General features: G+C 37.6%; 1 protein-coding gene across 1 annotated transcript; it reads left to right on the plus strand.

The window, feature by feature from the left end:
* Positions 1–9,134: 9,134 nt before the first annotated feature.
* On the plus strand, positions 9,135–10,299 carry LOC148011573 (uncharacterized). The gene has a single exon (XM_087670928.1). It carries the CDS (start codon positions 9,261–9,263, stop codon positions 10,032–10,034), a length of 774 nt encoding a protein of 257 aa, XP_087527054.1. The 5' UTR covers positions 9,135–9,260; the 3' UTR covers positions 10,035–10,299.
* Positions 10,300–13,370: the final 3,071 nt, after the last annotated feature.

A 13,370-nucleotide genomic window follows, 5' to 3' on the forward strand; every position in this document is an offset into this window, starting at 1 on the left:
GGAGGCCTGGAAACTTTAGAGGCATGGGAAACTTTAGAGAAAGAGGTGGATGGTAGAATAAAGGTTTTAGCAATTTTGGTATTATTTGTCATTATTGTGGCAAAACAAGTCATGTTGCAGTCCAATGTTATGCTAATAAGGATAGTATTCGTAGTGGTAAATAATAAGGAAACTATGCATTGTCTTTACAATAGAATGAAAACAAAAATGAGCGTCTATTTGTTATGCAATATATGATGAATTCTATTATAGGAAAAGGAGACATATGATGATGTGTGGTATGTTGATTTAGATACATTTAATCATATGACTAACCATGCTGAATGGTTTGGAGAGATGCATGATTTACAAAATCTAGGTTATGCATAAATGGGTGATGATTCATGAGGCCCAATTTCACACATTGGAAAAGTTACATTGTCCTTGCATGATGGTCAGACAAAGAGTCTATCATATATATTACATGTGCCACTCATCATAAAGAATTTAGTGTCTATTGGCCAAATGGTAGAGTAAGGGTTACATGTCCACTTTAATTCAAAAGGTTGTTTTGTGGAAGACTTTCATGATAAGCGTAGGTTGGTCACAAAAGGAAGTAGAGATGGTCGTATATCCACATTGGATACTAGAATTTCTACTATGAATGTTACTATGTATACTATAAGGAAAAGAAGTGGTTGTAAACATTGAAATATAGCACAAACATATTGGATATGCAAATATGCAAAGGCTAAAATTAATATAATTCAAAGGGTTGGTTGCATGGTTGCCTCCCTTTAGACTTGCACAATTTCATAAAGTGTGTAAAATATGTCAGTTTGGTAAGTAGGTAAGACAATCTTTTTTGCATAATAGAGATGTGAAGAGGAATATACTTGATGTTGTGCATACATATATTTGGGGTTCTACACAAAACATATTTCTTAGTGGTAGCAAATATTTTGTCATGTTTATTGATAATTGTTCAAGAAAGCTGTGGGTGCTATTTAAATAGAAATAGGCTTGAAAGTTAAGTGCTTGAGGTCAGATGGAGGGGAAGAGTACCTCTCTAATGTGTTCAATGACTTCTTAAGGTCTCGTGGGATAAAGAGATAGTTTACTTGTAGGTATACCCCACAACAAAATGGGGTTGTAGAAGCAAAGAATAGACATATTGCAAAAGTTGCATGGACATTGATGGTTGAAAAAAATTGCCAAAATATTTTTGGTCTAAAACTATTCATATTGTTGTTTATATTATGAGTTGAACTTCCATAATTACAATTTATGGAATAACCCTTGAAGAATGCTTTATAGGCAAGAAGCTTGATATGTCACACTGGAAAATGTTGGGTTATATTACATATATTCATATGCCAGATGACTTGTGAAAGAAGCTTGATCTAAAGGCTAAAAAATGTATTTTAATTAGATAATCTTTAGAGTAGAAAGGGTATCGTTGTTATAATCTAGCCATAGATGAGTTCAGATTGAGTAGGGATGTTATTTTTTATGAGATGAGCAGTTGGTATGTATCTAGTAATGATGCATTGGATGATGATGATTATAGTTATGTGCAGAAAGAAAAGAAAGAATCACAAAGCCTTAGTGGACTAGGAACATCATCTGATACTACATCTACAATTAGCCCTTGGTCTGGGAGACTAAGGAGCAGTCCCACATCTTCACGTACATATACTAGTGTTGTAGGTAAAAACAAAGGGAAGAAGAAATATTCGATGGTAATGATGTATTTGCTAGTCATCGAGGATTTGATGGAGATTCTAGTGGTTTAGAGAGTTTGGATGATGATCTTGGTATTCCTTCAGTCAAGACACCTTTACAAAGAGCACATGGTAATGTAAAGACTCCATTGAGTGATCCAATCGTACGCAGGTTCTGATTAGGATCAAATATCTTTGTTAAAATATTTGGTTTTGAAGGTTTATGCAGCTCACCATTATGCTTATATGGTAAATGTCAAGAATCACATGATGGGGGGACTTGTTTGAGCTGTTGTGCCAAACACACACCATACACACAAAAGGAAGCTCACTTAAGTACACAAAAAGAGAGATGGAGGCTAAAAAAATTTATTGCTAGTTTTTTCTTCTTTTTTCACACGCAATACTATGTATACAAAGTATAGATAAGATACAACATAAAGAAAAGTGGCCTACTAAGTTAAACAATGCATAACTAACTATGCTAGTCGACTGGTGCTATAACTATGCTAGCTGTAAGTAGATGCAGTAAACTAAATATAATAAGCAATAAGTCAGTGGTCATGTGAGGATCATAATGACTATGGACATGCTAAATATAGATATACGGACCCGTCTAGCTAGACGGTCCATCATCAATGTCTGCACGTGTTGAGCTTGACATCTCAACACTCCCTCTCTCAAGCTCAACTATATCTCTATAACACCAAGTAAGCTTCGAAACTTTTGAAGCTTCTCTGCATCTAATGCCCTTGCAAAAATGTTAGATATCTAATCCTATGTGCTGACATATACCAAGTCAATTTCTCCTGCAAGTACCTTCTCTCACAAAGTGGTAGTGCACTTCAATGTGTTTTATCCTAGTATGGAATACTAAGTTTCTAGCTAGCTGTATGCTGCTCATGTTGTCGCAGTGAATGACAACTAGACCATCTTCTTACACATCCAAATCACCCAATAACTTTTGCTGCCATACCACCTTAGACTCTGCCATAATAGCACCTCTATACTCAGTCTCTATATTGGATAAAGCAATTATCGGTTGCTTTTTGCTGCTCCATGTAACTACTGGACTACCAAGTGAAAGCATAAATCCATTGGTAGATCTTATGTCTAACATGCTACTAACCTAATCTGCATATGTACATCCAAATACCTGTACATCCTTACTTTCCTCATTAAAAAGTCCATAATGTAAAGCAGACTTCACATATCTCACAATATACATCTAATTGTATCCAAATGAGGCTTTCTAGGTATTCGCATAAACTGACTGACAAGACCAACATCATAGTTGAAGTTTGGCCTTATGATAGTCACATAAATCCAACTCCTTACTATCTCCTGAACATAGTAGGGTCTTTTATCTCATCCCTAATATCAACACTTAACTTCACATTTTGTCCCAATGGTTCTGAAAGAGGCTTACATGCTTTCATACCATACTTGGATAACATATCTAAGCCATACTATCTTTGGGATAGTCATATACTATCATCACATCTAATCACCTCAATACTAAGAAAGTATTTAAGCTCACCCAAATCCTTCATCTCAAACTTCTTCGTTAGAAAATCCTTAACTTTAACAATCCCATTGTCATTGTCATGTATAATAATCAAGTCGTTCACACAGATGACTATGATGACCAAGCGTGCATCTCCTTTTCTCACTTAAATGAGTGGTCAACATCTAAAACATAAAAGCCAATGTTGTCAAGATACTCTTTGATCTTGTCAGACCATGCTTTAGGTGCTTGCTTCAGCCCATAGAGCACTTTCTTTAAACTATACACATATGTGGGATGCTCTAAATTCTCATAACCTGTTGGTTATGCCATATACACATCTAACAATTGCCATCCTAGCAACTCAACTGAATGTCTCTTTATAATCTATGCCATATGTTTGAGCATAGCCTTTTGCGACCAACCTAGCCTTATCCCTGCTAATCGAACCATCCGTATTATGCTTGATTTTTTAAAACCACTTATAGCTAATAGCTTTCTTGCCCTTAGGCAAGGATATCAAATCCCAAGTCTTATTGACTTCTAATGCAATCATCTCCTCATCCATTGCTGCATCCCAATGAGCATGACCAACAACATTCTCAAAAGAAGTTAGCTTAACATCCTCAAATACCTTTACCATATAAGCACAATGGTGACTTGCATAATCTTCAAAACCAAATCTTTTAACAAGGTATCTAACCTTGCGAGACCTGCATACCACTAGATCAATTATAATAAAGCCTTTAGAATCCATGTGCTCTCTATATACTTGGTGTTTTGACTAAAGGAATACCAAGCTCATCATCCAAACTCTTTGAACCACTAGAATTTTCATAAAATCTTAAATGACTAGTAGATGCATCATTACCATCCAATACTTTTTTCTTTCCTTTGTTTTTACTTGCAATGCTGGTAGATCCACCTGAAGATGTGGGGCTACTCCTCAGTCTCCCAGACCAAGGGCTAACTCTAGATGTAGTACCAGATGATGTTTCTAGTCCACTAAGGCTATGCGATTATCGATTTTCTTTCTGCACATAACTAATACGATCATCATCATAATCCAATGCATCACCACTAGATGTATGCCAACTACTTATCTCATTAAAAATATTATCCATGCTCACTTTAAATTCACTTGTGACATGGTTATAATAATGATACTCTTTTTGCTCTAAAGACTATCTGATAAAAATATATTTTTCACCCTTTGGATCAAGCTTCTTTTGCAATTCATATGACACATGAACATATGCAATACAAACAAATGCTTTCAAGTGTGATACATCAAGTTTCTTGCCTGTAAAGCATTCTTTGGGAGTCATCCCATGAATTGTAGTTGTGGGAGTTTTGTTCATAATATAGACAACAGTATGAATAACTTCAAACAAAAAATGTTTTGGCATATTCTTTTCAGCCACCATCAATGCCCATGCAACTTTTGCAATATACCTATTTTTTCTTTTTGCAAACCCATTTTGTTGTGGGATAGACTTACAAGTAAATTATCACTTTATCCCATGAGACCTCAAGAAGGCACTAAACTCATTAGAGAGGTACTCTCCCCCTCCATCTGATCTCAAGCACTTTATTTTCAAGCACGTTTCTATTTCAACTGTAGCATTGAAAGTTTTGAAGTGATCAAGTACATTACTCTTTTCCTTCATGAAATATACCCACAACTTCCTTAAACAATCGTCAATGAATGTAACAAAATATTTATTGGCACATTAAGTATGTTTCTACTGGCATCTTTATCATGCGAAAAAGGTTGTCTTGCCTGCTTACCAAACTAACATGCTTTACACACTTTATAAAATTCTATAACTCTAAAAGAAGGCAACCTTCCAATACTAATCCTTTAGTCTATATTAATTTTAGCCTTTGCACATTTGTATATCTAATATAGTTAATGTCTGCACAACCACTCCTTTTTTTAAAGCATACATAGTAGCATTCATTGTAGGAATTTTAGCATCTGAAGTGAACATGTGGCTAACTCTACTTCCTTTTGCATCTAACCTGCACTTATCATTAAAGTCTTCTATAAAAAAATATTTTGCATTAAATGAAACTTGCAACCTTTGCTCTACCATTTGGCCAATATACAGTAAATTCTTTGTGATTGATGACACACGTAATACATCTGATAGACTCTTTTTTGGCCATCATGCAAGGATAATGAAACCTTTCTAATGTGTGAAATTGGGTAGCATGAATCATCACCTATCTACACATAACCAAGGTTTTGTAAGTCCTACATCTTTGCAAATCATTTAGTATGACTAGTCATATGATTAGATGTACCTGAATTGACATAGCATACATTATCATGTGTCTCCTTTCTTGTAACAACATTCATCATATGCTGCATAATAAACATATATGCTCATTTTTATCTTCATTTTGTCGTGAAGACGATACATAGTTTCCTTGCTACAATTTATATTGTGGATATCATCCTTACTAGCATAACAATGAGCTACAATATGACCTATTTTATCATACTAGTGACAAACAATACTAAAATTGCCACAATCTTTGTTTTGCCATTCACCTCTTCCTCTAGAGCTCCCTCTCCCTCTAAAGTTTTCACAACCTCCTGAAACTTGGATTTTACCGAATTGTTGATTTAATCCATTTTGCTGGTTATTACCAGGATGTCCCTTACCACAGCCTCTCGAAGAGGATCTGCCATGTACCCTTCTTGAACTTGAGTAAAATTCTTGGACCTGCTTACCATTTCTTTTAGATGAGTCACCCTGCAGATTGATCTCTTCGGTAATCATGAGAGATACCAACTCATCAAAATATGAAAATGGCTTTTGTACATATACATAAGTGACAAATGATTTCTAAGCCTTCTCATTATTAAGGCCACCCAAAGCAGATGAAACCAAACCATTATCATTAGGCATTCTATAAATTGCTATCAAAGTATCTACAATGCTCTTCACCTTAAAACATACTCATTGTGATATATATTTTTCCTTTCTTCAAAGTATTCAAATCTTGCTTGAGTTGAATTTTTCGTGCCTTTGTATTTATTGAAAACATGTTCTAAAAAATTATCCAAGCTGCATGTGAAGTTTCTATATTCTTGATATGCCCTAGCATAGTATTATCAATGACTGCAGATAGCTAATATATCACCTTTTTGTCATTTACATTTCATTCATTTCACACCTTTAATTCATCCGCAGTTGCAGGGCTACCTAGCATGGCTCCTTTTCTTCACTGAAACGAGCTCATAAAGGGAATTTGCCACACGAAACTTCCATGGAGCCCTACTAGCCATGTCCAAAATAGTAAGACTGAGACCAAACATAGTTTCCTAGACTCTAGAAAGAGGAATCAATATTTCATTTCCTTCAAGATTGATTTTGATAAAGCCTATGATAGGTTGGATTGGTGCTTCATCCTTCAATCCGTACAGGATATGGGTGTGGGGAGAAGATTCATTAAGTTTGCCAATACCCTTTTTGGCAATACTAGTGCTAAGGTAGCCATTAATAGACAAGTCTTAGCCCCTTTCCCCCCATTCAAGTCTATAAGGCAGGGCTATCCCCTTGCCCTTGTACTTTTTGCTATAGCTTCAAATGCTTTGGGATGGCTTATTGTTGAGGCAAAGATAAGAGAGGGAAGGTTAAATGTTATTCTACTTCCTAACAATAGGGACATGGTCCTGAATTTGTTTGGTGATGACACAAATGGCGCAGTGATGAACAATGACCTTGCTTCAATTAGATCATTCTAGGATCGCATACAGACCTTTTATCTAGGATTGGGTTTAGTGGTCAACCTTAAAAAAACAGGGATTAAAACCTTGATATCCACCTCCCCTCGATCCTACCCCTCCCCTCTTCTTCTAATGGCTCTTAGATGAAGGGTGTAAGAAAATAGAAGAATGAAAGGTATTCAAACTGCTAGGGATTCCCATGGAATTTGGAGTGACACTGAAATAGAGATGGGATGACCGGGTACTTAATAAGGTTTTAAAAACACTTGAATATTTGAAGGAATTATAGTGTTCCTTTGCATGCAGAATTATAGTTCTAAAGCATGTCCTAATTCTCTCAACCATATGACACTGAAAGAACGATGGGACTCGGTACTTAATAAGGTTTTAAAAAAGCTTGATTAATTGAAGGAATTATAGTGCTCCTTTGCATGTAGAATTATAGTTCTAAAGCATGTCCTAATTCCCTCAACCATATACTTCTTGTCTTGCTAGAAACCTTCAAATATAGGATTGAAAAGCTTAGAGATTCTTGCTAGAAACTTCTTATGGTTAGGGAATAGTGAAAGGTTTAAAAATTTAAAGGTTGCATGGGTAGATTGTACTAAACCAAAAAAGGAAGGGAGCATTGGGCTTCCCAATTTGGTAGAACTAGCTAATAAACTAGTAACCAAGTGGGTTACCCATGCATTCCAACATGATAATGAAGCTTGGGCAATACTAATCCTTCATAGTTATCACTCATTCATTGTAGCTAGCTCAACTAGGTGGAAAGGACTCTCAGCTATCTCAGTGGCTTTCAATCAAACTAAATTCACAATAAAAGGATGCTTTGACTTGATGAAGAGCTTATGGAATGCTTGGTTTCCCTACAAAGAACTTGTTTGCCTCTCACCTAACCTAAAATTTACCTTATCTTAGCGTGTTTCATGGTTCAGTTAACAATGATTAGCTATAGTTAGCATTCAAAATTAGTTTTAAAAAAGGACCTAAACACATGGGATGAATTATGGACTTTCCAAGCAAGAGCTTGGAAAGAGAGATTGTCTCAAGCTATCGCATCAACTTACTCCTGAAGAGCTCCCAACAATTGATCCAACTAAGGCCTGAATGCTAGGGCCCTAACACCTGTAAGGCAATCCAACTAAAGATGGAGTTCAATTTTAAAGGAATTTGCCAGGTAAATGACAAGCCCCTTCTGCCAATGAAGCAATTCCAAAAAGGTAACCTTCAATTAGTCTCTATACTGAGTAAAAGATGGAGTATTAATTGGAATGAGGATCAGAGGAGGGGGTACCGATTTTAGATGCTTTGGAATCCCAGTATCCAATCCAAAATATCTTGTTTGCTATGGTTGATCACTCTGAAAGCAGTGTGGACTTGCTAGAGATCTAGGAAAATAGGACTAGGTAATGGGCTATGTCCTAGGTGCAAAAAAGAACTAGAATCAATCCCACATTTATTTAGTTACTGCAGTCATAATGCTAATATTCTTAATCTTTTGCAAGTTATACTAGCCCCCTTCTACCCCTTGAGGCTCACCTGGAAGGAAACCCTTATTTGTGAAATTTATGGGGTCCCTCCAATCACCTAGAATTGGATTAAAGGATTGTTCTTATGGTAGATATGGATCAACATGAATAACTTAATATTTGAAAATGTTAACATAGATATGATATTTGGTTTTAAAAATGATAATTTGTGCAAGGGAACTAGCTACAAGGATAAAATCACAAAGGAATGCGTGAAGTATCAAAAGGAATGGAAAAAGAAGGAAAGAAGAAAGGAGGAATGGAGCAAGATGAAGAATCTAGAAAGAACATGAGAGCTCAAAATAGGGAAAAGACCAAGGAAGAAAAGTATGCTAAGTTCAAAGAGGAATTTGAAGAAATTTATCAAGAAATATTGGAAATAGTGCACACTCGGGCAATGCCCTAGTCACATACCCACAATGTATCTAATATTTAGCCTTTGCTATACTGAAGCTACTATGCTTTGCCTCCAAAAGCTAAAGGGTGGACTCGTGCTGTGAGTCCATTTTGTAAATCATCTTTAAATATAATTTCACACTTTCTCAAAAAAAAAAAAAATCCAGCTCATGTGAAGGTGCTCTAACATCCATCTTCCATCCGTGTTGACTGTCTCCACCTACCCTCTCGTCTAAATTAACTGCATAATAACATCTCTCTCTCTCTCTTGCCCCTGGCAATCCACGGCCTTTCTCAACCTAGGCTAAGCACAATCCTATAAAACCTCCTCTCTGTGTTGCGTGGGCGTGCGTCATCGCCTGCAGGGTTCAGGGTAGGGCATGGATCTGTTGAGACGTTGCAACCTGTGCCTGCAGTGCCTGCCATTCCCGGAATTCGGCGCTCAAGTGTCGTCATCCCAAGCTGACTCTTCGACTTCTCAGTATCATGAAGACGGCGAGCTCTCTTCCACGCCTGCTGTGGGTGAACATGTTGCTGTCAATGCTGTTAAAGAAGGCGTGGGATCAGAGTTAAATTCCAAGCCGTCTGCTTCTTCGTTGACGGCGACTGACGCCATTAACGGTCAAGTTGAAGCAGGTGAAGTAACCTTAAGTGGAGCTGCCCTAGAAGAAGATCAGGGCCTCAGGACAGCCCCTGTTACATCCATGGGGTCAGATTCAACGGCTTTAACCTCAGAACACGGCACATTATCAGAGTCGACTGCTGCCGGCACATCCGAATCTCATGAGGATATGACCGGGCCTTCCTTGGTCCTTGCAGCACACAATGAGCAGTTTCCCCTGTCTGATCTGCAAGCAGATGCTGTAAATCTAGTGACAGTGGACTCTGCAGGCGAATCTTATGAGGCGTCCATGGATTCATTTTCGGCTGCTTCGAACCTGACCTTTGAAGTCCCTGCTTCGAGCGATCAGCAGCAGCAGCATCGCGGACGCCATCGCCAGCAATTGAGGCAGCAGCTGCGCGGCCTCCGCCAACAGTTGAAGCAAGGGGGCCATCACATCAAGGAGGAAGGGAATCGTCATCTGCAGACCATACTCAACAACATCAACGACATAAAAAACCAGCAGTCCATGGCCCCTCAGATCGACCGATGATGACAGATCATGTGTAATGCACGTTTCTTCTCAATAATCAAAAGTGCCGTGTTAACATATTCTGACAAAGCTGTACGTGATCATTTGACAACATTCTGTTTTGCGGTATTGTGAAAGAGGCACCTCCATGTTCAGAAGCTCCTGCATGAGCTCCTTGTTTTTCGTAGAAATTTAAAAGAAAACCAGAGATATGCTGCACACACAGGTGTTTCTACATATTAGTATTGGGACTCAATTTCATACATAGTAGTAGTCTTCTACTCATGTGGAATCACGAATTAGTTATAAGTTGTTCTAAGATGGTGCATGCAACACTTTGATCGGCGTAGTTAGAGTTTAAAAGGCTCTTGAATGTAACTCTTGTCCTTTATGCAATGGCTCTCTCTCTTTCATATCGACATGCATTGTTATTCAATTGATTGGTGGCACATTGACGTGGAATTGAGATACTTAGGTGCATTTTCCATGAGTTATGCATGTCATGCTAGCCTACCCATGCCCTAAGAGAAGATTTCTTCCTTGACATAGATAAGCCTTGGACTCATACATGCTTATGGGCTTAAATTTGCAATCTCCTTAGTTGGGATGAATCCCTATGTCTTGTAGCCCCTCCAATTGGTTGGCGAAAACATTACCATGAAGTTTTTTGGTCTTAAGCGAGTAGTGTAACCTCTTCAACGAGTGGACCATGGAGCTTAAATCATTAGTTGATATGTGCCACACTTACCCTATATCTTGAATAGCAAAGCCATGGATCTTAAATTGTGCACCTAAACCCTAATTATTTATTTTCATCCTTGAGCATGGTTCTTTAGAACTTCCATTTTATCCATCTAGAAGCACCCTCACATGCATTGGGGTTTTCACTTTCATTCGACATCTACATTATTAGTGGCATCATCTGTCTTGATGTGATTGGGATGGCTACCTCTTATCACAGTACTAAAGGTGGTGCATTGACTAACAAACTACCTACCTATGATTCTACCTATGAGAGAGGGAGGGAGGGAGGGGAGGAATTGTATAAGCTGAGTCACTAAGAACCCTTTTCATGATACTCCAATCGACATTCATGTGACCTTGTTTGGATACCATGCATGCCTCTAAGAGAGAAATAAGCAAAGTTGTATCAACATTGTCTTAGATGCCTCAAAGATGAAAATAAAAAATGGAGAGAGAGAGAGAGAGAGAGAGAGAGAGAGAGAGAGAGAGAGAGAGAGAGAGAGAGAGAGAGAGAGTCACTTTACTACAATAGCATGTGTCTGCCAACATTGTAATGCTTCATTGGGCAATCTTGTAACCTTATGTTGGCTTCTTTATGAGTTCTTAAGAATTCCTAGGTTGTGATGTACACCTATCTAAGGTAGGATGCTAAGAGTGGGATACCTTAAGTTGGTATGCGTGTGCATATTAAAGTGCAAGTGACTTGGTCTTGGAAGGACACTATAAGACCATTAGAGCAAAAAATGCTTCAAAAGTAGTACTAAGTTGTCAATTAGTTGAGGTTTCAAAACAATAAACCCTCTAAATTTGACCATTTAGACATGATTAATGAGAATATATTATTCATTTAAGAGGCCAACAACTATGTACCTAAAGACATTAACTCATATTAAGGGTCACGTTTTGGCCATTATTTTTTCTTTTCGAATAGTTAAATATTATGCTATCATCGATTTATACCAAAATCGTGCTTGTTTTTTTGTTTACAATCATTTGAACCATCATTCTCTCTTCTCTTTATTTCTAAGTTCTAAGAGTAGAATATACTTTGTTGTAAATTTTCTCACCCAAATCACATCCGGTTCTTACCATTAGTCCACTTTGCTCTTCCTCTATCTCCTTTTTTAAACTCTTAGGAAGGCGATTAACAATAAAAAAAGTTTTTGGCCCAGAGGACTACATTACCACTTATGTAACATCTCGTTCGCTCCCGTATACGACTCTTACAATTTTAATACAATTAGTTTAATTTTTCATTATATTATATTACAATGTCAAATTTTTAGCAAGTACTGATTGGGGGATAAGACAAGGGTGACATATTATGATTAAAAGAAAGGATCTCACTCCTAGGTCGATTGGGGTCAGTGCAGCTCTCGACATCCCTTGCCTAGTCAGGAACGGAGTTGAAGATTGCCGTGAGCCTAACGTTTGTGGTGTTGGAAGATTCTATTCTAGATAATGGATGGAATTTACGGTGCCATGTGATTTGGACTGGGTACTTTGTTGGACAGAAGGGATACATAATTTCTCATGTATGAAAAGAAGACAGATTATCTTGAAGACAAGTTAAGGACCTTGTTTGTTAAAAAGGACTGCTTGCTGTGTTTTCGTGTGAGTGTTGTAAGTTACGCAAATGGACCCTGTTTCCTAAAATTCCTACTTAAGAAAGTTAATTTTGAAAGTCACACATAAATTTGATAGGACCTAATTAGAAACTTAAGCTATTAAGAGAAGCGGGTGGGTGGAACTCTTGACGGGTCTGTTCTACGGTAGGGTGGGCCCAGAGAACTGTGAGGCTTCTCATAAGGTTTAACTGTCATTTGATATTTAGGTATTGTTAAGTTAGAACTCAATCCATGCCGTTTTAGGGGACCGGAATGGGACTATGCTCTACGAGTAGGGAGGTTGAGTGATGCATCCCTCTCGTTTCCCATTCTCTTTGAGCCAAATGTAGGATGGATCTGCTTTGGCTTGGGTGTCTCTGCGTAAAGTAAGATGCCCAAGACCTGAAACTAGAATGCTGTCAAGAGACTTTGGCCACCATTAGGAACCCAGATTTTAAGTTGATCCTAGTGGGTTCAGCCGCGAACATTCCATTGTGAGGCATTCTTGGAAAATCCTAGGCGACAAACCCTGTAACATTTCATGGGAGTACTGGGCAGTGTCGCTTAGACTCGTCTCTCAATGGATCATTGAAGAAACGTGCATGGACAACCGATAGACAGTCACGTTACAACTTACTTGTCCTCTTGGGTACTGAGATATGGGCCTTTATTGCCTTTACTGACCTGAAGCGAGATTAGCTCATCAGTTTTTGGTAGACTAAAGTGGGTTGGGCCATCCATACCATATCTTTAATTTATTCCTAAGTCATCCATTTGATAAGATTTTGTTTTAACCAAATCCAAGCTCTTTCTTTGACCTCTTCAATTCGATTTATAAGAAAATGATTAAAAGAGACTTATGGTGTTGATGTAAACTAGTAAGGATAGATATACTAAGGAGAAACTTCAAGCGAATAGAACAAAAAGTGAAAAGATTCAACTTGATCTTGGGACTTGAAAATAAAAGATCTTCATTATATTGTATTATAATGTCCAATTTTTAGCG

The sequence above is a fragment of the Lygodium microphyllum genome, chromosome 28, assembly GCF_053477565.2.
Source record: "Lygodium microphyllum isolate KBCC chromosome 28, Lygodium_microphyllum_v1.1.10, whole genome shotgun sequence".
NCBI classification, from domain to species: Eukaryota; Viridiplantae; Streptophyta; class Polypodiopsida; order Schizaeales; family Lygodiaceae; genus Lygodium; species Lygodium microphyllum.